Genomic DNA, 26,968 nt, shown 5'->3' on the forward strand with positions numbered 1-26,968 from the left:
GAATCGCTTGCAGTGTGCAAGAGGCCTAAGTGTGTGTTGCCAGCCTGCTTTGAGTGCCAGCTACTGTCCTCCATTATGCAACTAGTGACTAATAGATTTTTTACAGCAAAAATTAGGACAGCTCCTTTAATGTAAATTCCTGATTGCCGGTATTAATGTGCTCATCTGCTGTTCACTTATTTCAGCAAGGAAGTAAACATTAATGGCAAGTGAACTTGTGTTTTTGCACAAGATCGCTTGGAACACTATACAATTACCTGGTCGGTCTGGCCCGAATTTCAATGCTCTGATAAATACAAACAGATTATGTCCTCTTCAGTCCCCCCTTTACTCTAGCTTTTTCTTCTCTTGATTTCCCCTCTTTTTCGTTTTTCTTGTTCCGGCACATGGCTTTACTATGCTAATATATGTCCTCACTGACTCTGTCATTTGGACTATACACGAATCAATGATGACTTTTATTGCTATTTGTTGTCACAGTCTAATATTTCTGCTGTTGCTGATTTTTTATTGACCTGAAGCTAATTGTCTGTGATCAAAATATATTGGATGTTATGCATCTCTTGTCTTGCTAGCCATTATAAGACAATGATCATTTTCTATATCTACATTGTACATGTACAATAAACTTTAATAGTGAAAAGAAAGAACTTGTGTTTTTGCTCGTGAACTGTGTATAGTTCATTTCACTGAATGTAACCTAGTGTGAGAAAATGCAGGATCAATTATTTTTCAGTGTCTGCTCTTATCCCCATATGATGGCTTAAAGGGCACCCAAGGTGACATGGGACATGATGAGATAGACAGGTATACGTACAGTGCCTAGCCAACCTGGCGTTCAATTAATTGCGGCCATGGGTGGCTTATAAGAAAAAATGTGTTTAAGTTGGTGTAGCTAGCACTAGGCTAGCTACACCCCCCCCCCCCAGTCCCCCAGCACTGTCCCCCCCCCCCTCCGATCGCTGCCGGCGATATTTACCTGGCCGCTATCCAGCGATGGCCGAGACTTTCTGCCATAGCTTCAGGTGTTGCTATGGTGATGATCGGGCATGACCTCAAACCCTGGAGGCTATGGAGAGGCTGCGCCTGCATGGGCTCCAGGGGGGGGGGGGAGCATAAAACAGCGGCGATTGGGGGATCAGAACAGGCCGGCGGCGATCGGAGGGGTGATGTAGGTAGCCAAGTGCTAGCTACACCCCTTCCGAAAATTTGATGGAAAAAGACCTTCCAGGGGCTGAGCAATCCACCGCGGCGGTAATGGACAAGCTGAGCTAGTCATTAACGTCAAGCTGGCTAGTATACAAATAACTATGCTGTGTTGTTTTTCTTCTTTTTTTTCTGCCTGAAAGAGTTAAACATCAGCTATGCAAGTAGCAGTTTTGTCTCCACTCGGGATCTAGTTGGCCTATAGCAGTGATCTGCAAACTTGGTTCTCCAGCTGTTAAGGAACTAAAAGTCCCACAATGCATTGCAGGAGTCTGACACCCACAGTCATGATTCATAAAGGCAAATGCATTGTGGGACTTGTAGTTCCTTAACAGCTGGAAAGCCACGTTTGTAGATCACTGACCTATTAGTATAATCATCACTGATAAGGAATTATAACCATAAAACTCTTTGCTGGCAAAGAATAGCTTGTGAGAGCAGAGGATAGATAAAGAGTTCAATAGTTCATATATTTTAGCTTTTGGGACTCTGAAAGACTATATCAATCTTGTGAAACGATACAACATTAAACATACTTTTTAGCGGATACACAAAAAATAAAATAACAGATTTCAAAAAAGGTCATTTGTAGGAGTAGTAGGATAGTTACAATTGTTTATCTCATCCGCTTATTTACACCTCGGGTTTCCTTTAACTATAGTTTACACAAAAAGCATAATTTAGGCTCAATAATTGAGCTTACTGTAAATAAATAAATGATAATATAGACCAAATAGCAATTTAAAGCTAGAGCACTGATTTCAGACAGAGACAAAAATGTAAAGGGAAAAGAGGAGCAGAAAGAACAGAAATGATAATGAAAGATGTGTAAGAAAAAACTGCGCCAGTACTTCAGAGATCGTAGACCAGTTCACTAAGTCATTTTCAGGAGACTTCAAGAGGCTGAAAAACATCTTGCCAAAAAGACTTCCTTTTGTAGTGACCAACAACTTCAGGGAAAAAGCAGAAACCACTAGAGATGGATTTGTTAAGCTACAGGCACACACAAAAAAGATATAGAAAACAAGTATAATAAAATAGGAGAAATGGAATCTATGCTGTCCTGAAACCTTCCTGAAAAATTATTTACCAGACCAAACTTATTTTTTCCAATCCTATTCTATGAATAGAAAACCCCCTTAACAAGTTATCTTCACTGTACAAATGTGGCAGAAATGCTGTTTGATGAAAGTTTCCATGTATTTAAGGCTTCTGTTTCAAAATTAAAGAGGAACTGTAACCAAACCTTGAACTTCATCCAAATCAGTAGTTGATACCCCTTTTCCTGTGAGAAATATTTACTTTTTCTTGAAGAGATCATCAGGGGAGTCAGTATGGCTGATATTGTGATGATGAGGACAAATGCAGCGGACAACTGTCGGACAGGCTATCTAGTAAGTTGAGAATCAACATTGTTCACTGTCTGACCTAAGTTCTCCATTTCTAGACTGTAAACACAAATGGAAGCCCCCATTTTATGTAAATTTGTGACTAATGACACTGATAACGACTAGCACTTCGGACTAATGATTCTAGAAATGCACCATGATAACACCATGTCTTGCCAACCCGGGTCTTCTAAAAGTTTGCCTCTGAACACCATAGACTTTTATTTGCTTTTATTCATTTTTTCTATATTAGGGGCCCACTTCAGGTTCAAAACAGAATTATATGGTAAATGTTATATATAGTTTTAACTTCAGTAAAATCTCACCTCTGACACTTTTGGATTATCGCCAACATCAGTAATTTTTACAGGAGTAGATCGCTGTGATACAGCTCCTTCATCCTCCTTATCTGTTCCAGAGTCATCATCAGAGCTACTAGACACTGCTTCCTCACTTGGAGGAGGTGGCGCACTTGCAGCAGTTTTCCGCTGTAATACAGTCTCTTCGCGGTTTGCTTTGTTACTACAAAATAAAAATTGTATTATAAAATGGAAAACAGAGAATTACAGTAACTTACAGCACAATCATATGCCACTTATTTCAACTGCTCTATGTTATACACAATCAAAGTAAAAGGTTACACCACATGATCAGTTTCACTTGCAATGCAATGAAATGCAATACCCACAATGTATCATAATGGGTACGGCCATGCAAATGATCCCACTTCACCTCCTTGAGCCAGAAAATGAATCTAGAGACACTGGTTTATAGTCAAAAAAATTAGAGTTTTGGGTTGACGACTCATCAATGCAAAGTGTGGACATGATCAATCCTGTATAATGAGGCTCTGTAGGGGAGATTTATCAACACATTATCAACAGTTTTTTCTTCTTAATCTGTTCTAACCAACAGTTCTGTATGATAATAAGAACCTTCTTAAAGCCTTATCTACATGGGTAGATAAGGCTGCGATCCGGCGGCTCGATTAGCCGCTGGATCGCCTTTTCCGTGTCCCCGCGCGTGCCCGCCGCGTCCCCGTTCGTGTGCCGGATTCTAGTTCCCGCTCTTCCCCACCGGCGCCGCTTATCTACTGCTCGATTCCCTACTATTGTCCCCTCGCGGGGAACGAGCAGGGAATCGGCGGTGGGGAAATCCGTCCTGTCGGATCTTATCAATCGAGACCGCATCAGTGGCTCAATTGATAAGCCACTTCGCAGCCGCATCTACGTGTGTAGATGCGGCTTTTATCCTAGGTAATAGTGGCAATTTAGCATGAATTTCTAGAGCTGCACTACAGTTAAGAAAAGCGCAAATCCATCCCTAAACTGGCGCAGATTAAGAAGTGCTTGATAGCAGTTCTACAGAGGTATAACTGCAGGCTAGACATGATTGCAGAGCTCAGGCTAAACATGATTTGTGATGTGCTCCTGCCCCTGCTGAATTCCTCCTCAGAGCCTGCTGCTATCAATACAGCAGGTGTGTTGGTTACCTAAGCAACAGCAATTCCCCTCACACACTCAGGGCCGGGCCGAGGCATAGGCTGGATAGGCTCCAGTCTCAGGGCGCAGTGTAGGACGGGGCGCACAATTCATTCAGCTGTCATTCCTAATTGTGTATGAAGCAGAAAGAAATAAGAAAAGGGGATACATGGCAGTGACTGCAAGCCAGATAACTAGATATTAAGGTGTTGGGGAGGTTGTGGGCCCTGGGGCGCCTCTTAGTCTAATAGCAATCAGTGTGTGACGGCTGGGGTGGGAGGGATGGAGGGGCGCACTTTGGTGTCTCAGCCTTGGGTGCTGGAGGACCTTGTCCCGCCTCTGCACACACTGCACTGTCTGAGAGACCTTCCTAGCATCTCCTATTTTACAACAGTTTTAGAAGGAATTTGCACTATCAAAAGATTTCTTAAGATGCCTGAGACAGTTCTGCATGGATTTCTAAAAACCTACCAATATTTTGTCTCTGACACTCTTGATAAATCTGGCCCAGTGTGCCATATTTATCAAAGCATTACCGACATGTTTTTCTTCTTAAACTGTTCTAACTAGCAAGAGGAACAGTTCTGCATGATAATAAGAACATTCCTAAATGCTACTTATTAGCTGCAGTTTAGCATGGATTTCTAGAACTGCTCTACAGTTAAAAAAAAAGTGCAAATCCATTATTGGTTACCTCAGCAACTGCAATTTCCCTAACACTGCACTGTCTGAGAGACTCCTCCAATTTCACAACAGTTTGAGAAGGAATCTGAACTATCTAGTGATTTCAAATGATGTCTGAGACAGTTCTGCATGGATTTCTAAAAACCTACTAATATTTTGTCTCAGACACTCTTGATAAATGTCCCCAAGTGTGTAGAGATTTGCAGTTAAGGTATGGTGATGAAAAATACTGGTACTAGTGCCTCTGGATCACCATATATTAATTGGCATCTCATTCATTCATCTTAATCATTGTCTGTAGTTATGGCTGAGTCTTACGAGAGTTATATCAAGACTGCGAGCTATAATTACATATTTACCTGCTGGTGAAAAGCATTATTAAAGCTAACTAGTTCAGTGCCAACGGCAGGTAGAAAGGCCCATAATAACTGTTCAGACAAAGGATCTGTCTTGAATATACAAAATAATTGTGACTGACTGGATTCTCTCTGTGGTCAGTTGGCAAGGTAAAATACAAGATACAAAGGAATGTCTAGTTAGTCATCTCTTGCTCCACTAAAGCCCAGCTACGGGATATAAAATATATAAAGCCATAGTTATCCCTTTCAGACTTTCCATTGTTAGTAAAGGTGAACAGGGGATTATGCCATTACTCACACAATCTTCATAAGTAAGCTATTTAGCCATAGCTGAGACATTTCCTTTGAAAAAGACAGTCATGTGACCAGGATCCATTCACAACAATAGCACTAGCAAGTCTGATTACTGTACCATTTTGTAGTTTTTTTTTATTATTTACTTACAATTCATTAATGCAGGTACATTCCCCTTATGCTTTAAACAGCCAGTAGACATTGCCTTTACATGTAATTATGTTTAAAATGGTTTATCCATAATGGCATTTTTTTTAGATCTAACATTTGTATTCCCATAAAATATGTACAGTCTATGTTATTACCACCACACTAATTCTAAAAGAGACAATATGGCACTGCTAGGTTCCAACAAATACACCTGCTGCTATTCTTGTATCTAGCTGGGGAAAATCCTTCCTACCCACTGTAGCACATAATGAAGCGATAGAGGTTTTAATCCTCTCCTTACTCTTTGTGCTCTCCTTGCCACCCTCTTCAACTCAGATAATCCCAGAACTCTGCCTGATTCCCAAGTACTCTCTAATCCCACCCTTCTCCATCCAAGGTCTTAGTTTAAAATCTCCAACCTTACCATCTTCTAACCCAGCACAGCTGCCCCCTCCCCATTTAGGTGCAGGTTATTCCTACAATAATCAAATGTTCCTATCATAGTCTAGTTTGGGGGGAAGCCAAATAGCCTACCATTGTTTTACTGGAATGTGGGGGGAATCCGTGTACACAGAGGGAGTGCACACAAACATAGGCATAATGTACAAACTCCATGCAGATGGTGTCCTGGCTCAGAATTAAACCTAGGGTCAGAAGGAAAAAAACTTTAACTACTTAGCCACTGTGTCACCCAGAACAATTTCAGTCACAAACAGCTCAGTAGCAAGCTTATCTGTGTCATAATTTGCATGCAGGGACTTGGTGGAAAGGTAGTTCATCTTATTTATATTCAGTGGCTTTGAAACCACAAACCACATAAGTCATTAAGTGTGCACTCAAAGGAAATAAAGTCAGTCAGGGTTTTTCAGAGTGGGATAACCCTTTAATGACTGCAGCAGTTATTCCTCAAGTACAATACAGCAGCTCTGCAGAAATTGTAATTTACGGTTTCCCAAAAAAGAAAGATGGCAGCCCCCATGACACAGAGACCATGTATATTGGAGTTTGGGCAAGCAAGGTAAGATGTCAGAGGGCAATAATACAATTATGTTCAAGTGGTGGAAAAAATAGCTTAGGTTTGCTCCAACATTTATTGACAGATTCCTTGATCTTCAAAGGATTTACCGACAAATTTCATAACCACTCTGCACAGAACAGTCAATATGCCAAATATAATTAAAAACAGGATTTCTGTTGTTCCACACTTTCCACAAACAAAAAAAAATAAATACCTTCTGCTTATATTACATATACTGAACAAGTTAGTCTGATTTAGGAAAAATGTGACAAATGAAATGTACATTTAATGTGTGTTTACTGTGTTACTGCACTCTTATTTAAAGTAAGCTTGACATATCTTTAAATAGTACTATGATAATAATACAATATTGATTTTAGCCCCATTGAAGATACTGAAAAGTTACCTCCAGCTGTCACTCTATGCCTACACTAAGAATAAACCGAATGCAATGTGTGCTGAACATTGTTTGAGAAATGTTCTTCTAAAAATCTCCATCACTTCTATTTCTCCTTTTCCCATCGTGGTTGTAGATTGTACCTTTGCACTAGTTATCATTCCTCCGTAAAATGTTATCAGCAACCAAGGAGCATTGACAGAAGCCTAGTCATGAACAATAGGCATAGAATGCTAATATGATTAAAAAAAAAAAAGACAAAAGTATTAACGCAAAAATATTGCATTATTGATCAAAGCCTCATTTTAACTGCACATTCGTGCGAAAACGGTACATCTTTAAGCAAACTGAACATAATAAAAGACAAGGTCAAATTATAGTCAATAAAATAGCTTTTGCAAGGATTTTGTTCTGTATCACATGCCAGTGCACGTGTGATTCACATACTACTAGCTGTGAGACAACTGAAAAGGTCACTAACTGAATGGAAAACCAACAAAAAAAAATATTTTCAGGTTATAATAATAACCGATTAACTAAGAAAAAAATGTATAAGAAAGAATGAAAGAAAGATTGAATGGATCAACTATTTAGATACAAAATGTTCAGATTCGTGTGTCTTTCGATGTCCACATTGAAATTTCTTACTTTATTTTGTCACCCTCAAAATAAAGTTAAAACATTTCTACAATAAGAACAAAGACAGAAAAACAGTTTTCGTTTTTTGTTAATGTGTGAACTGAAAGGGGTTTGCTGCATGCATCCTTAATTAAAAAACAGGACTATTAAAAACAGTGTCCGTTTCTATCTATTTCTTCACCATAAGCAAAACAAAAGTGCTCCCCTAACCCTGAAGGAGCACATTAGAAAAGAAAACTTTTAATTGTGACTAAAAGTTGCTGTTGTGTGACCTCAGCAAAGCTTGGCTAAGCCCTTGTTTAGAGCAAGGGTGTTAAAGTGAACCTTAAGGCTTCTTGCACACAGGGACGTTACAGGCGCACGTTAGTGCAGCCTGTAACGCTCCCCCAACGCACAGCAATGTAACACAAGTGGGCTGTTCACACTGCCCACGTTGCGTTACATTGTAACGCAGCAAAGTGCTGCATGCTGTGCGTTCTCCGCAGCTAAGCCGTGTTAGACTGTTTGCACATGCTCAATCATGTTGGGGAGGAGGGGAGAGCGGCCGGGCACATGGCTAATTAATATTCACTGCATTCAGTGACGTGCAGTGTTTACTTCCTGGAGCGGCCGATCTGTGCGGTGATTGGCTGGGCGGGACCACGTCCAAGAGTACGCATCACGGACGCCAGAGTGAGCTGCACAATGCGGCTCACTCCGACGTCCACACCAGAGAGCACCAGGCGTTGCGTTAGGGGCACGTTATGTGCCCTATAACGTCCCCTAAACGCAATTTCCTGGTGTGTAACTAGCCTAAGTGAAAAAAAAAAACTAGTTCTACTCACCAGGGGCTTTTCTCAGCCCCCTGCAGCTGATCGGTGCCCTCGACGTGTCTCTCTGATCCTCCTGCTATAGCAACATAGAGGGAGCTATTGTTGCTGGGAACGCAGAGAATCACTCGCGTTCCCAGCCTGTCGGCTCCTGATGGCGAAACCGGAAGTGGTCGCTGGCGGGGCCAGGAGGATCAGAGAGACACGTCGAGGGCACCGATCAGCTGCAGGGGGCTGAGGAAAGCCCCAGGTAAGTAGAACTCGTTTTTTTTTTCACTTAAAGAGAATCTGTATTGTTAAAATCGCACAAAAGTAAACATACCAGTGCGTTAGGGGACATCTCCTATTACCCTCTGTCACAATTTCGCCGCTCCTCGCCGCATTAAAAGTGGTTAAAAACAGTTTTAAAAAGTTTGTTTATAAACAAACAAAATGGCCACCAAAACAGGAAGTAGGTTGATGTACAGTATGTCCACACATAGAAAATACATCCATACACAAGCAGGCTGTATACACCCTTCCTTTTGAATCTCAAGAGATCAATTGTGTGTTTCTTTCCCCCTGCAGTTCTCATGCACTGAAGTTTCAGACTGCTCGTTTCTTCCTGCAAACAGCTTTGCCCTTGTCTGTAATTCCTCAGTATGTGAAAGCCCAGCCAGCTCAGAGGATTATTTTTCCAACTTGTAAAAGATAAGAGAGAAGCTGCCCTAATCTAAATAATACACAGGCAGTGTGCATAGAGGGGCCTGGAAGGGGGAGTTCATAGCAGAACCACAACACTGAAGAACTTGGCAGCCTTCCAGACACAGGCCGACAAGTCTGACAGGGGAAAGATACATTGATTTATTACAGAGATGGTGATAGTATAAAGTGCTGCAGTAAGCCAGAACACATTAGAATAGCTTTTGGAACTTGTAGGATGATAAAAAACAGGATGCAATTTTTGTTACGGAGTCTCTTTAAGTGCCTCTTTAAACTCAATCAATTAATTGGCCAAAATGTAAAATGCAAGTTGAGGGCCAAATGATTTATTAAGATTTAATATTTACTGAACAGTCTAAAACAGGCATGTGCAATCTTGGCCCTCCAGCTGTTAAGGAACTACAAATCCCACAATGCATTGCAGGAGTCTGACAGCCACAGTCATGACTCATAAAGGCAAATGCATTGTGGGACTTGTAGTTCCGTAACAGCTGAAGGGCCGAGTTTGCCCATGCCTGGTCTAAAACAAAGTGAAGTAACTCTAGCGACCCTGGTGGCCTGCTGCTGCTCCTTCTGCAGAGTAGTACAGTGGAGCAGTTTTAATATTTACGTGCTCCAGGTCTCCTCGAATGTTCCCGACAGCCAGACGATCTATGCTGCATACCTCTGGCTCTGAATGCATGTCACATGATCGGGAGCTGCAGGTGTGCAAAAAGCGTGCAGCCGCTGGAAAGAACAGAAAAGACCAGATGCATCGCTGGAACAGGTAAATATTCCATTTCTCCGCTGCACTACTCTAAAACGTGGGAAGGGGAAGAGGAGGTGTGTGTGTTTTACTAGCCACACAAGGTAGATTGGATTTCAATGCTAATTTCATTGGGGGGTCCCATGGGTTGGTGTTGCACTCCTGCACAAGCTGACAATGTTTCAACCACAAACACTGTGTACTTTTGATCTTTAAGGCACCATTCACACCCAAAAGCGCAAAACGCCGGCAATTACTGCCGGCGTTTTTGCGGGAGTGATTTTTCCACGATTAATGTGGAAAAAAAATCACTGGACACTGCATCGATTTTTTTTTCGCAATTGCGATTAGTGCTTCTATAGCACTAAACGCGATTGCCGGAAAATCGCTTGAAAATGGTGCAGGCTACATGTTTGCGTTTGGCGATTTGTGTTAATCGCCGGGCAAATCGCCCAAGTGAGAATGGGCCCATAGGGTATAGGCCCATAGGGTATCATTGCACTAGCGCTTTAAAAAGCGCTTGCACTTGATCTTTTTGCCGAAATCGCCGGCAAAATGCTCTAGTGTGAATGGGCCCTTACTGATTACAATGATGCACATTTGAAGCTCTTGAGGGCCACCTCAAGTTTAGAGGGTGCTTGGTTTTCCCTCACTCATTTTAATATTTGTTTTTTTTAATTATTACAAAATTTGTATAGCACTGACACATTTTCAATAGTCAGCTGACAGCACGGTGTCAGCTGATGTTACAGCAGACACCTAGGTAGGTGTTTTGGCTGTGTGATTGGATGTGCGGGTGTGGTCGGCCACTGATTGGATCTAGAGTTGTATTTAAACTTGCAGAGTGCTCCCAGTCGGCACCCGTGATAAGCATAGCTATGGCTAGTTACTGGGTGTGCTCTGACTTGTTTGAGGATTACTGGATACTCTTGTCTGCTGCCTGATCCGACCACTGCCTGTTGACTGGATACTTTTGTCTGCTGCCTGAATCGACCACTGCCTGTTTACTAGATACTCTTGTATGCCGCCTGGATTGACCATTGCTTGTTACTGGATACTCCTTGCATGCTATCTGGACTGGACGATAAGTATACTCATATTATCCCTGTCAGTATTGAACAACTTTGCATGCTGTCTTAGATGAACTATGTCACACACTGCCTATAGCATCAGTTTCCTATTGAATAACCTTGTATGAACTGTCTCGTAACTTGGATCATCTATTATCTGTTGAATAACCTTGCATGGAGTCTTGCTTAAACTTTCTTATATCTGGATTACCCATTACCCGTGGACTTGTTTGTCATCCCTACTACTACTGACACACAACACTGATAGCCTCATCCTTCTGAATCAAGGTAATATCCAGTGTGATACTGCTAAACTGTTGAACTGTGTTACTAGCCTCATTAGGGCTCTAACAGATTATTCCTCTCTACATCAGTCTGTATGCTTTGCACATTATTGCGGCATAGAGACCGATTGGGGACATAACCGGTCAAGCCTTACACTCGTTCAAAATTCTTCTGAACAGAACCTTAATCTTCAAACATGCACACCGTCAGAGAGTGTTAACTCACTCTAATAGATGCCTCTGTGCACTGCCCTCCATGTCACATTGCAGCTCTGAAATACTTACTCTTTGCGCAAGGAAGTATATGTGAGCTGGAAAGGAATGTGGGGCACAATGGGCGGAGGCTATGACTAGGGGCAGTTAACACCTCCTGTCACAATGCTCATGTACAAAGATTCAGGTTCTGAGCTGAAGATTTTGCAACGAGGTTCCAAATTTGAATATTCCAAACATGTCAACACTAGTCTTTATGTGCAGAGGAAACACATACCAGCAATTTTCTCTCTGCTCCTGATAAGTGGGGGCCTCAGTTGCCTTACCCATTAGATATGGTAGGAGGACATGCCCTAAATATATAGGAATCATAGCGTAAGTTGGGGGAAGGTTACCATACAAATACTTGCAATAATGCCCAATGTAGTCCTTCAGTTAATATGGCAAACTAAGAAGTTAAATATGCAGATGGGAAACAATTATTGCCATCAAAGTATATTTTATAGGATGCTATTTTAGGATAGTCTTACATATGTAAAAGGAATGCACACAAAATACTTGTGGGGCTACTGTTTTTTTTATTGCAACAGATGGAAAAGTACAAAATCTAAACTGATTCACTAAAAGGCTGAATTGATAAGTAAAACTTGACTATCTAGAACATTACACACAGCAGTCCTAATAAATGTACAAAGTTTTGGGGTCTACGGCTATAATCAGGCAAAACAGAAGAAACAGAGGCTGAAGCAAGTTGATATGTACTCATGTTAAGATAGTATAATAGATTTTTTTTTGTTCTTTTTTTTTCTCTTCTCAGCAAACATTAGTTATTTGGTTCCCATACATAAAGGCTTCATCACTATTGCTCTTTGTCATGGGGTTGGAGGCACAATTATTGTTTGCCAAAAAGAAAAAAGAAAAGAAGGAAGAAACACTGTGTTGGTATAAATTGATAGAAGAATGAAAAGAGGGTGACCTTACATATCCTCTGTTGACTTCTGCATTGTAGCTTCCATGTCAAGATTTCTCATTTCCCCAGTCCTCCAATATATTGTTAATGTCTAACAGTATTAGCAGCGGATTGTCCCAAAACAGACAATCTTCTTCAAATTAAGTAGTTTGCTAACCCATTTAGTTATATTGTAGTAATGGATAAGTTGCATTGTTGGGGGGGGGGGGGGGGGGGTTATATTTTTTTTCTTATTTAAAGTGTTAAAATGCATTAAACGAGATTTAAAAGAAAAAAAAAAAGATGGCAGTGCTTATATTAAATCAAATACAGTTTTTCCAAGGATGCAGTAATCTTTAAAACCTCTCTCTGAACATCAGACATACTTGTATGCGTTAAATTATATAACTGCAGCAGTATGAATTAAATAAGGTCACATGGCTTAAAAGTCAGGCTCAAAGAACTCATGGTGATGATTAACGTGACCTCACATTTCACTTCTGTAAATTGTGCCCTCAGACTCAAAGAAAAAGAAAGCTGGAATGGAAAATGCTCAAAATGCTCTTCAGCAGCGTGGAAGAGCTTAACCACTTCACCTTCAAGGGTATTTACTCTTAAAAACCAGAGCAATTTTCACAACTCAGCACTGCATCCATTCATCTGCCAATTACTTTATCAGTACTTATCACACTGAAACGATCTATACATTGTTTTTTTCACCACCGATTAGGCTTTCTTTAGGTGGTACTTTTTGCTGATAATTATTTTATTCTAACTGCATTTTAATAGGAAAAATAAGAAAAAACATGGGGAAAAAAATCCTCAGTTTTCATTCGATATGGTTTTAAAATAAAACGTTCTACTGTGGATAAAACCCACACATTTTATTTGCCCATTTGTCCCAGTTATTGAAACGTTTAAAAAATATTTCCCTAGTTCACTGTATGGCGCCAATATTTTATTTGAGAATAAAGGTCAATTTTTTCAGTTTTGCATCCAACACTATATACAAGCCCATAATCTAAAGAATTAACCTCCCTGGCGGTCTATTAAAAACCACCAGGGGGCAGCGCAGCCATTTTTTTGATTTTTTTTTTTTAAATCATGTAGCGAGCCTAGGGCTCGCTACATGATAGCCGCTGTGCAGCGGCATCCCCCTACCCTCTTCGATCGCCTCCGGCAATCGGCGATCAGGAAATCCCGTTCAAAGAACGGGATTTCCTGGAGGGCTTCCCCCGTCGTGGCAGGATGACGTCATCGACGTCGTGACGTCATCGGGAGTCCCGATCCACCCCTCAGCGCTGCCTGGCGCTGATAGGCCAGGCTGCGCAAGGAGTCTAGGGGGGTGGCTCTGCAGCGCGGCGGATAGCGGCGAATCGCCACAGGACGGCGGCGATCGGTGTGTTCAAGCAGCTAGCATAGTGCTAACTGCGTGCAGCAAAAAAAATTGCGCAAATCGGCCCAGCAGGGCCTGAGAAAACCTCCTGCGCGGCTTACCCCGAACTAAGTTCGGGGTTACCGCCAGGAAGGTTAACAGTAATATGCCCTCTTGACATACATATTAAAAAAGTTCAGTCTCTAATTTAACTATTCGTTTTTTGTTTTTTTTTACAGTAAAATGTATGTACTTTTTTTAGTTGTCTTTTCTTGCATTACATTTATTTGGGTACTATGGAAGAGTGTGGGAGTGCAGGAGTTAATTTTAAATGTAAGTGTGGGTCTTTCTACTAAAATAAATGTATGTAGGCGTAATTTTACTATTTGGCCACAAGATGTCATCGCACGTTATTTCCTAGTAATGCGTGGCCGTGCTACTTCAGTAGTCACAATGACCACAGGCATCTCCCCTCTAACGATTAGTGGCGAGATTGAGCGCGGGAGCGAGCGGGAGGTTGCGATGGAAAGGGATGAGTATCTATGTCCCTGTGTGGTGTAATAGTGTTTTGCAGGGACATAGATACTTGTTCCGGGGGGATAAAGTGGTTAAAATAAAACCCTTGATAAATATACATTTAAATAATTGAAACATAAGCATTTACTATGTTTACATACCACAAACAATCATTTTGTAGAAATGCTCACCCAAATATATATTTAACAATATTTGAATACGTTCATAAATATTAATTTGCACAACACATTTGGAGTTCCAGAATAGTCTTGACCATGTACCATGGGTGCTTTCTTCTTCCTGGCACCCTCCAGATTTATAAAGGAACACTACATCCCATATTAACCAGCTGAGCGGTCTGGACGAGCTCAGCTCGTCCAACACCGCCAGCGGCTGCCGCTCAGGCCCTGCTGGGCCGATTTTAATGAAATAAAAAGCAGCACACGCAGCCGGCACTTTGCCAGCCGCGTGTGCTGCCTGATCGCCGCCGCTCTGCGGCGATTCGCCGCGAGCAGCGGCGAAAGAGGGTCCCCCCAGCCGCCTGAGCCCAGCGTAGCCGGAACAAAAAGTTCCGGCCAGCGCTAAGGGCTGGATCGGAGGCGGCTGACGTCAGGACGTCGGCTGACGTCGATGACGTCACTCCGCTCGTCGCTATGGCGACGATATAAGCAAAACAAGGAAGGCCGCTCATTGCGGCCTTCCTTGTTTATTCTGGGCGCCGGAGGCGATCGGAAGATCGCCTCCGGAGCGCCCTCTAGTGGGCTTTCATGCAGCCAACTTTCAGTTGGCTGCATGAAATAGTTTTTTTTTTATTTAAAAAAAACCCTCCCGCAGCCACCCTGGCGATTTAATCAGAACGCCAGGGTGGTTAAAGGAATAACTAGGTTAAAATAAACTGATGAGATAAACATGTTTGTACGGTGCCAAACATACAAATAACTAGGTTGTGTTTATTTTTACCTCGGTATTCCTTTAACCACTTATGGTTTTTGGATGTGTCACATCCAAATTAACTACACTTCAGGTATTAGGACGTGAGACTTGCATCCAGCACTAAAAACCGCTGCAATCGTGTGCGTGCACTCTCGCCCCCATTGCTCCTGCACGTGAGATTTGTGAACACCTGTAATGGCTGCCACCAATAGTGATTGGATACAATCACTTTGTCGACAGTTCAGAGACCCAACACTGTACATATGCATTGAAATGTTGTTGCCTTGCAAGGCATCTATACAGCACTAAGGTCTCCAAACTGTGCGCCCTAGCGATCACATGCAATCAATACAGATGCACAGGCTGGTGATAATGGTACGCTACATGCCCAACTAGTGATGAAATATGGCATGTATGGTACCGCATTACAGGTCTTCTTTAAGGGGTAAAGCAGATCCTAAAGTGGTTAAAGGAAAAAACACACAGGCAGACCCGTTCAGGTAATTGATCATTCCGATCAATTATCAAATTCCATTTAAGGGTCCGAAATGGCAAAACACCATGCACATGTGTCCGATTCCACTTCTTACCAGTCTTTTGTTACTTTGAACTTCCCATGGATCTCTATAAAGATTACTGGGTTGACTGTACATGCATATGGCACAACATGTACAGAATTAAGTTTTACCAACACACTGATCTTTGACGTGATAATTAAAAGGTAGTTTAGGATTGGTCTGCATAAAAAAAATAGTTTTATGATGCTACTACTTCCATACTCTACAGGGGTGTTTCCTGGTAAAAATGCTGCAGAAATCCTTAGGATTAGTTTAACATTATGCATTGTGGAACACACGTTACAATGTATTGCGAGAAGTGTCCATGTATGCAAGAATATCAGGTATTGCATAGTCTGATGCTCATCAGAGTACAGCGCAGTATAGTGCACAATGATCTCGCACTGCTGATAATATAATACAGTACTACACTTTGACACTATGACCCATTCAGAATATGGATTGGAGAAAGCTTTACACCATAATCTTTCCTACAATATCAGGCAATAGTGAAAAACATGTTTTTGTCCCTTGGGTGGGGTTGTGGGGCTTAAAAGGAACTTGAGGGGGGAGACATGTGTAGGCTCACATGTTTATTTCCTTTTCAAATAATGCACATTACCTGGCTGTCCTGCTGATCCTCTGCTATATTATTTTAAACCATAGACCTTGAACAAGCTTGTTTCAGGGTTTGTGATTCAGACACTACTGACAAAAAAAGATCAGCAGGATTGCCAGCAAACTGGCTTTGTTTAAAAGGAAATAAACATGGCAACCTCTATATGACTCTCACCTCGTGTTCCCTTTAAGAACACACACTACATGAAGCACATGACTTTTTTCTTCCCCATTCTAAAGCGGGCCCGAGAATAAAAACTAACTAGAACAAGTAAGTTGTCTATATATCTTATCTAAAGTATAGATAGATTACACTGCAAACAGCTTCAACAGGTTATATTTATTTATTCCTGTGATACAATGAGAGCGGCCATGTTCTGTTTGTCACATTACACACAGGCAAGCTGATCTGCGTCTCCAGCCTTCAGCCTGTGAAAACTTCACTCCCCTCTCCTCCTCCCCTCTGCCTCTGAAATCTCTAGCTAGTGGCCTCCTCCTCCTCCTGCCCAGACTTAGCTCCCATAAGCCCTTGCTACTAAGGCTGATAGTGCCAAGGCACTCTGGAGAAGCTGTGGGCAAGGCTTGTTTAGTTTACAGGGAATTAGAGTATTAAAACAAAAAAAAAAGTATTTGGCTTGAGGAATGCCATATAAACTATATCAAAGGAACAAATTTATCTCGGATCCACTTTAAGTTGCATTTTTTTCTGTGCTACTGGTTTCCCAAAGACCTCTACAGTGTCCCTTTAAAGCTTATGTTTGAGAAAAAGGAAATGTCCTTACATTCCCTCCACAAGCAGACATAAATTTCATTGCGCTGCCTTTCTAATGGTCATAATGATTTTGAACACTTCTCAGCAACCCATTTTGCTGCAGGCATAACACATCCTGAATTGCTAAACTTTTATAAAACTTCCTCTATTAACTCATTTCTTATACATTTATTTGCTTTGTTCCTGTTACATTGATGCAGACATTTTAGCTCGCATTCTCGTCTAGAAGACCACGCCAATGTAACTCAATCTTTTTATATGCTGTGCAAAAAGATTGGCTGGTTACCTCAGACAACTTCACAAAATGTGAATGCAACACAACTGAAGGACGCTAGCCAAGCACATTCAAATGTATTTCTAATTTTCATGGTTTGCAAGAAAGATTTAGAGTTTTGTATGTTCTCCGGAAACAAAATATGACTGAACTCCAGTCAAATTTCTAAATAAAAAACTTAAAATTCATAAACGTGAACAGTTTTATCAGCAGTTCTGTTGAGAATTACACTCTACTTCCAGACTGTAGTGCGAGGAGACTAACCTAGCTAAACAATTTAACTTGCACATTTTTCCTCCTCCCAGCCAACACTCAGGGAGGAAAACATGTCCTGCATGCCTTCTGCTGTAGATATGTGCAATTTCACTGCCTTAAATTAAAGGAATACTATCGATACCCACATGTTCTAAAATGACAGTGTGCAAATAATGTCTAAGTAGCTGTGTAAACAGTTAAGTATAACATTTTCCTACTTTTCATGTTAAATATCAGAGGCAAAAGCTGTAATTTATTGAGGGTAAGATTTAGCTATATTGGGACAAATCAATTGCAGAAGGGGTGTCTGCTTCAATGCACAGCCAGTGTTGCATATCAGACTACAGAAAGCAAATATCAAACATATCAAACTCTGAAAGAAAAAACAGTATCAGAATCAGAATCAGAATCTCTTTATTTGGCCAAGCACGGCTGGACCGTGCCCGGAATTGGATTTGGCACAGAGGTATGGCACAGTAAAAGTAACATGACATTGGTAAGACAACACAAGTTTACAGAGTCAGCAACATGTTACAGAAGGTAAAGAGTAGTACTAATGCACACTATAGCAAGAACAGTGATCAGGGCAGCAGCAACATGGTCAGATGACAGTCTGTAGACGGCTACGGGGGGAAAGGTTTGTGGAGAGGGCAGAGTTCAAGAGTCTAACGGCCGTGGGGAAAAAAGTGTTCCTGCGTCTTGTAGTCCTGGATGAGATGGACCGGAACCTCCGGCCCGATTTGTGCCGGCTAAAGAGGCTGTATGAAAAAGCTGTGACAATTAGTTACATTTCCTCTGCTCTCTTCAGACACGTCAGTCAGAAACACAGGACACAGGAGCTGCAGCTGTTGGGAGCTCTCTTCTCTGTCACACACAGAGCTACACATAGAGTTAACTGATCAAGTGTGAGGGGAATTTCCCCTCTCCTCATGGCTCAGTCAGCCCTCAGTTTTGACTAAAGATTGAATGTATTTTGATAACAGTAAACAAAGAAGTTGCTACTAAAGTGTATACACCAGTACTTAGCACCACTTCCCAAACAATTCCTGTGTCAATTGAAAAAAATATGTGAATCGATAGTATTCCTTTAAAGGGACACTGTAGGGGGGTCAGGGGAAAATGAGTTGAAGTTACCCGGGGCTTCTAATGGTCCCCCACAGACATCCTGTGCCCACGCAGCCACTCCCCAATGCTCCGACCCCTGCTTTGCCGAATCCTCACTCCCGCTGATGTCACCAGGAGCGTACTGCGCAGGCCCAGTATGCGCTCCTGGTGACATCAGGGGAAGCGAGGACACGGCAACGCAAGCGCAGTGGTTTTCAGACTTTAAAGTCTGAAATTCCAGAAGTGAACCGGAGGCAGGGCCAGAGCATCGGTGAGTGGCTGCACGGGCACATGATGCCTGTGGGGGACCATTAGAAGACCCGGGTAACTTCAACTCATTTTCCCCCGACCCCCCCCCCCCCCTTCAGTATCCCTTTAATGCACTTTTTCACAGTAGCCAGTGATTTCAATGAGGAAACGCATGTGTTGTGTGGAAAAGTAGTGCAGGTTGTATTTTTTAATTTATTTCTTTTTTTAGCGCTTTGCAGAATCACAGATGGCTGCTGAAAATGCAGTGGCCCCATAGAAATGCATTACATGTGTTTATCGCGTTTTGGCAAAATACTGCAGATTTTAACTAGTGCAAACCCTGCCTCAAAGGCAAAGCAGCAAAACATGGTCACTTCTCTTCACTTCGCTCTTCTCTGTAATGATTGTGGAAGTATCTCCGTGATCAGCGCACAAGGATTGCACTGACACGGCGGAAGTCTTCCACAAGCGTAGGGAAGGAGAGTACCCAGCTTTGGTGCAAGCACCAGTAGAGGGAAATTCCCACCGGCAGATGGAGCTGTGGAGTCCAGAGGATAAAAACCCTCTGCACTGCCACAAATGCCAGATGAGAATTGTCCGAATTGCAACAATGCAGGGCAAGATAGCCCTTAAAGAGAAGGAGCACAGATACAGGATGAATGTGTGTTCGCCAATCTAGTCGCGACCCTGCGACGGTGAACACACATCAGCAGAAACAAAAGCAAGAACGCGATCGCGAAAAAGGCGATCGCCAGAAGTGACACAAGACAGATCAGAACAGAACACGAGAGGAGCAAAGGCACAGCAAACGACAATGAGAAAATAACGAAAACAACAAACGCTAACTAAACGCGAACACCACACTCATTCGCAACAGCGAACGCGTGTACAGCGCGATCTCCGCACGTTAAGCGCAACAGAGACAAGCATGCCTAACTAAACGACAGACAAACACGACACAAAGAACGCGAGCGCTTGCTTAACGGTTACCTCACCGAGCCTACAGCAAGCGTTCGTATCAGACAAGACAGACAAACGGAAAACAGGAATACGAGAGGAAAGATCCACTGCTCTTTCCGTCAGAGCGAGTGCGATCCGAGTTCAGGAACAAGAAAGCAGATCAGAAGGATCCACAGCCGCTACCGCTAGGGGCTAGTGCGATCCAAGCACGACAGACAGATGAGATAGCAGGGAGCAACCGCTGCTCCAGCTATACTCCAAGAACAAAGATCAGAAGGATCCACAGCTGCTACCGCTAGAGGCTAGTGCGATCCAAACAAGACAGACAGATTAACAGAAGGGGCTACCAGTGGCGACCGCTGCTCTGGTTAGCACCCCAGACAGACAGAATGATTTCCTAACAACCACCGTTGGTGACAGGACAATCGCAACAGAGAGGCAATACAGACAAAACAGATAGCAAGCTAACTGCACTAGGGAAGCTGCCTAGTGCAGTCCCAAGAATTACTCTACGATAACATAACAAGCAATAGCACGGCTGACACTCTAGGAGTGTTTCAACAAACCATGAAGGAATGACCAGCAAAGGACTCTGGGAAACATAGCTCTTTATACTGCAAGCCTACACAGGAGTTAGCTGGGTGATTTGCATAACCAATGTATGCAAATTCCTCAGCAGCAGAGCAGATCAGAAACTTGCAAAAGAAAAAAAAGTTTCTCTTCCAGAGACCTGCAGCCCACAGACTAGAGGAATGGTCAAACAGCTGTCTGCCTGTGCAGCCAGCTGAGCGGATCATTACATTCTCCTTTTAAGGAAGTGTGCACAGTGCCCAAATTAAAAAGAAAAAAAAACTATTCTAGTACTGAATCCAAGAATTAAATAAGAAAATAGAAAAAAAAAAACAACTGATCAGTACCAGCCACTGTAAGTAAGCTTTACGCTCGCAGCCAAGCAAAGATGTGTCCGAAAAAGAATAAAGGGCTAAAATTATTACTATGCATGAATAGGTATCAAGTAGATACTTTATTATTACACAATGCATTAAATACATTACATGATTGGATAAAAACACTTAGAAAATTATCATACACAGCTCCCCCATTTTTAAATAATTCTCCAGATGCAGGTACTCGAAGAAAATCAGGTTCGACAGTGTCTACTTTCACTAACCATGTCTGGTTGACATTGGTTAGTGAAAGTACAAAATACACAATTGTCACTAGGACATGCCCTATGGGTACATAGTCAGGTATAATACACCTGATACTTGTTTCAATAATAAAATATTTAATAAACGCAGAACACCAATGTATACAAGTGTTTGCTACAGGAACACACAGTATCTGTCTGAGTCCTGTGCTGCGGGGGTCCTGGCTGATCCCCCTCCACTGTAATGATATATCAGTGGGGTGTAGCTATCCCACAGCAACAGAACACGGTGTCCTGTAAAGGGTGATATGGACCCAGGTGTTTTCGCATATGTGGTAGGATAGACCACCTCAGCAAAAGCACTCAAACTGTTAGAGTCCTCTATACACCCAGTAGGGAGGCTAGATTGGTAAGGTGCTCAAACGTGCATAGTGCTGTACATAAACCTAATGAGATCACATTTCACCTAACATGGCTTCTTCAGAGGTGCTATACATATAATACAAAGTGCTATACAGATTAGATATCACCCACAGATTAAAATAACAAAATGCCCCCCATATCTGATAGCCCCAGTCAGAGCTGTGTGAGCCGAGTCTGGCTGCCAAATATATACCATTGAGGGAGGAAGAGGAGGTGTCTGCCACAATGGGCTACGCCCACCCCAGTTAGTACATACTACGTCCAACTACAGTGCCACGGTGTACGGTGTACAAGTACAACCAACTATGTTCAGGGCCGGCGTGACCATAGAGGCAAAGGGGGCAATTGCCCCAGGGCCCATAGGGGCCCCCAAGGCGTCTCCCCACCAACTTAACTGTGCTCCCTGCCACATCTTTGGCAGAGTAGCATTTCACCTGTCCTAGCGGGCGTGGGTGACAGAGCAGCATGCCCGCTGGGACAGGTGAGTTGCAACTCTGTCAAAGACATTGTGGGGCTCTAAGGACCACAGTTAAGTTGGGGGTGAGTGGGGAGGGGGCACAGCCAGTTCAGTGGCCCTGTGGGAAAATATGCCTGCAACAAAGGGGCTGCTTTATTTTGTTGGGGGAAACGAGGGCGTCTGTCGGGGGGGCCCCTGGGTTCACTTTGCCCAGGGGCCCCATTGTTACAAGAACCGACCCTGACTATGTTAGCCCCCTTCACTGTGCATCATGGTGAAATAAAATTAAAAACAAACACTTCTCCCATTTGCCAGAAAAAGGTGCATCACAGATTTTTTTTTACTGTTTTCCAGACCGACCCTAAAAAAGTTTGATAAAAGACCTCTTGATGCGCGAAACTACGGCACATAGTGTTGTCACTATCCGCTATAATATTGGAATGGTACAATAAAATTATGGAACTCCCTACCTCCCCCCATTAGGGTTTTCCCCTCCAACATCTTCAAGAAGGCCCTCAAAACTCACCTTTTTACTCTGCACCCCCCCCTCCCCCCTCCCCCCCACTAGTGCTCTAAACCCGCAGCTGAACTCTGGTCCCCAACCTTTCATGTCCCCACCTCTCCCTCTAGATTGTAAGCCTTCGGCAGGGTCCTCCTCCTTATGTATCCTACCTGTTCACGCACCTCCTACCGTACACCCATCCTATGGATCTGAATGAACTCGACTTGCCTAATCCCCATGCTCCCATCCAGTGACTGACTAAGCATTACCTTGTACTCATACTGTGCTGCCTGATCTAGTTTGCATTTATTCCTGTATTGTCTTATTGCTGTATGTCATCCCTGAATATTGTTTGTAACCTTAACTAATGTACAGCGCTGCGTAATATGTTGGCGCTTTATAAATACAATAAGTAAATAAATGGTCCAATGTGTTGAAATACTGGTGCATGTGAACTATTTTTTGTCTAATAAAGATTTTTGATAATTCTAAGTCAGTGGTCCTTAAACTCAGGTCCACGGGCCGAATGTGGCCCCCTGAGGCTTTTTTACTGGCCCTCCCCCCACACAAAATGTATTACTTATAGATGCGATCAGCTACATTTTTAAATATTGGTAGTCCGCATTTAGAATAGCAGTGCTGGCACCACCTATCAATATGGAAGCCAGAAAGCAGTAATTTGCTGGTTTCCAATCAAATTCCACATCAGGTGACACTGCTGTCTAATTGAACTGCAGGTTGTTACCTGGGTATGCTTTACTGTCTGGCCTGCAAAGACTTCTACATAATTTTATGTATACTCCGGCCCCCCAGCAGTCTGAAGTATGTTGACCCGGCCCTCGACCCAAAACGTTTGGGGACCCTTGTTCCAAGTGGACAACCAAGCTTTTTTTTAGGTATCCCCCTAATATTGTCTATAAGACTACGTGGGTACAGTGAACACCTGGAGGGATATAGCCTCCATTTCTACACTTTATGTAATATTGTAAATGAATATCTTCACAAAAGACTCTTCTACAGACTATTGTCCTACCGATTATATTTGAGCCTGGTAAATGGTATCTGTTCTACACAGCACCAACCACACTGTAAACTCCCAACCCCAGTGCCACTAAATCATACCTGTACTTCATGCTCTACTCCCAGTACCACTAAATTACACCCCTGCAGTACTCTGTACTCCCAGAACATTTAGATTGTACCCTATAGTACTCTCCCCACCTCCCCCCGACAACTAGATTGCATACTTGTATTACTCTCTGTCTACCAAATGAAAAAAAATGTCACGAAGTTTCTGCAATGTTCTGTTTTCGCATGGATTTGCCTGGAACCTTGGAAAGCAGGCGGACAAACAGTACCTCTTTTGCACTGCCTGTCAGCTTCGCACATGACGAAGGGAAGGTTCAAGGCACTGATGGTTTATGCTTTATGGCAGGTGGCAGTTAGAGGTCATAGCTCTGTACCTCTGCCTGCTGTGACAGAGAAGAATGTATTCAGCATGGAGAGAATGGAGGAAACCAGCGAAGAACAGAGGATGCCAGGGAGGAATGTAACTATTAGGTGCACACACTGAGAATAATAAATGGATGGCTGGGCACACCCATACTGTAAGGCCTAGGGCAGTTGCATAAATTATTAATATAGCCTTGTAAATAGCACATCTAAAGATTTAGTTTCACAAAGTCTGTGAGAGTGCAGTTTATCTGCAGACATACCCAGTTACCACTTTCTATTCAGGTAGTCAATCAGTTTTGCTAGCTTGCACAGCAGTTGTCTGGCATGTCAAGCTTCATTACAGAAAAGGTAAACCAGCGATGTTATGCTTTTTGAAGCAAACCTGTGACTTTAAAGTGTACCAGGGACGAACTATTATAAAAGATTTATACATACCTGGGGCTTCCTCAAGCCCCCTACGCATCGATCGCTCCCACAACGTCTTCCTTTGCCTCCTCCTGGTCCCGGGAGAAGCCCTGTAAGTTTGGCGAGTCATGGTCAATCAGTGCATGCGCAGTGCGGCTGCGCACCCCGTCTAATCCCCGCAGCTGTGAGCATTTTGGGAGCGTTTTGCGCAGGTGCTACCGACTCGCCAAACAATCGGGGATCTTACCGGGACCAGGTGAATGCAGAGGGAGATGTCATGGGAGCGATCAATGCGGAGGGTGCTGGAGGAAGCCCCAGGTATGTATAAATCTTTTAAAATAGTTCATCTCTGGTTTACTTTCAGGGAAGGACAAATTAGATACTTACCTCCAGTTCACAAGCACTGCCTCTGAAAGTATGCACTGGGCACGTGCATGACTCATTCCTGTGCAGTAGCAAGGAGCCACTTGTGTTCAGTGGAAACTGCCAAGCTTGAGTGGCTCCATGCTACTGCACAAGTGAAAGCTATCATGTGCTTGTGCAGGTGCGCTTGGTCAAGGTTGAGGATGATCGGTGAGTCCCAGCGCCTGTGGATTATCCAGAGGTTTCCCTCTACCTAGGTATATGTTTGGAGCATTTTTTCCATACAGGCATACTTTAAGAGAGATGCAGTGGAATTATTTATTTGAACATATAGATATCCTTTAAGGCAATGGTGTCCAAACCGTGTGCAGTTAGCCCAGTGGCAGCTGCTAATCCATGGCTGTTACTGCAGCTGGCACAGTGGCAGCTGCTAGTCAGTGGCTGTTACTGCTGATGGCACAGTGGTAGCTGCTAACCAGTGGCTGTTACTGCTGCTGGCACAGTAGCAGCTGCTAGTCAGTGGCTGTTACTGCTGCTGGCAGAGTGGGAGCTGCTAATCAGTGGCTGTTACTGCTACTGGCATAGTGGTAGCTGCTAATCAGTGGCTGTTACTGCTTCTGGCATAGTGGTAGCTGCTAATCAGTGGCTGTTACTGCTTCTGGCATAGTGGTAGCTTCTAACCAGTGGCTCTTAGTGCTGCTGGCCCCTGCATGCGGCACCGCAGCTATGGCCTGCGGACTTCATGGAATTATCAACTGTAGAGACCTTTGGGGGCCACCAGAAATGGCACGACAGGTAACATTTGACCTTTGGGCTGAACTTTGCACATGACTGCTTTAACAACTAAAGGTAGCCATATATGGTACAATTTTTAATTTTTTTTTAGATTAGATCATTTAGTCGAATTATTCCATTAGATCGAATATAAAGTTTTTTCCAGCATGTCCGATCTCTTTTTTCTTGAAAAAACGGGATAATCATTCAAATTTCGTGATAAAAAAAAAATATTTTCAACTTTCATTCGATTTGATCATTTAGATCGAATAAACGGGATAATCCAATGTTTTTATTGTACCATGTATGGCCACCATAATGCGGAAAGGCGGCCGCAGAGTGGCTCCCCCAGGACAGCCTAACGCAGAGTTGCGTCAAGTCCTGGGGGCAGTGATTAGCATGGAATGCGATCATTCCCAGCCGAGTCACAGAGCTCCATGATCAGCCTGACAGCCCACAATCATGGCTGGCAGGCCGTTAGACACATACAAAAAAGGGCCCATTTCCACTATCGCGAATTCGCATGCATTTTTCGCATGCGAATTCGCATAGCAATACAAGTGAATGGGACTGTTTCCACTTGTCAGGATTCCTTTGCGTTTTTCTGTGCAGAAAAAATTTGCATGGCAGAGCCATCACAATTTGCATACCGCATACCGCTTTGCGAATCGCATACAATGTATTTAATAGGAAATTCGCATGCGGTTTGGTTATGCGAATTTTCATTCTAATTTTTATGCAAATTCGCATAGAAACTATGGAAAATCACACCAGCACTGCCATGGTTAAATTCGCATACATCGTCATTCATGAGAATTCGCATGAAAATTCGCATAGACCCGCATGCGAAATTCGCATCCGCATGTGAATTTTTCCCGCGACGATTCCTACCGCACAAGTGGAAATGCAGCCAAAAAGTTTATTTACATGTACAGCACTGCGATCTACTGTAGCACTGTACAGGTGACAGCTCTGTCACTGAGCTGTTCCCTCGAGTGGCAGGGAAACAGATCCCTCTCATAGGCTGATGCCTATGAGAGGCGATCTCTGCGATTGGATCTTGGGGGGAGGGAGGGTGTGGGAGGGGAAAAAACAGCACATTTTTTTTTTTTTAAAAGAACACTAATATTAATAATAAAATAAAATCACAGCAAAATGTCACCAACAGAAAGCTCTGTTGGCGGCAAGAAAAGGAGCCAAGATTTATTTGTGTGCTAAGTTGTATGGCCGTGCAGCAAAATGTTGAAGCTGCAGTGTGCTGAATTGTTAAAAAAATGGCCTGGCCACTAGGGGGTGTAAGCCTGTGGTCCTCAATCAGCTACAGTGATATTTATTTCACAGAAATAAAAGCAAGAAAAACAAATTTGCCTTGTTTTCTCAGTACAATATAAAGGATATGACTAATGTTCATATACAGGATCAGTTTCATTCACAATCA

General features: G+C 42.8%; 1 protein-coding gene across 4 annotated transcripts in view; it reads right to left on the reverse strand.

Annotated features, from left to right (window-relative positions):
- Positions 1-26,968, reverse strand: part of FIG4 (FIG4 phosphoinositide 5-phosphatase) — a 576,719-nt gene that overhangs the window by 151,327 nt on the left and 398,424 nt on the right. For all 4 annotated transcript variants that reach the window (XM_068231289.1, XM_068231287.1, XM_068231288.1 and 1 more), the window contains one exon: positions 2,921-3,116. In XM_068231289.1, coding sequence (XP_068087390.1) covers positions 2,921-3,116 — 196 coding nt within the window. The remainder of the gene's footprint in view (positions 1-2,920; positions 3,117-26,968) is intronic.

Source organism: Hyperolius riggenbachi, chromosome 4, assembly GCF_040937935.1.
Source record: "Hyperolius riggenbachi isolate aHypRig1 chromosome 4, aHypRig1.pri, whole genome shotgun sequence".
NCBI classification, from domain to species: domain Eukaryota; kingdom Metazoa; phylum Chordata; class Amphibia; order Anura; family Hyperoliidae; genus Hyperolius; species Hyperolius riggenbachi.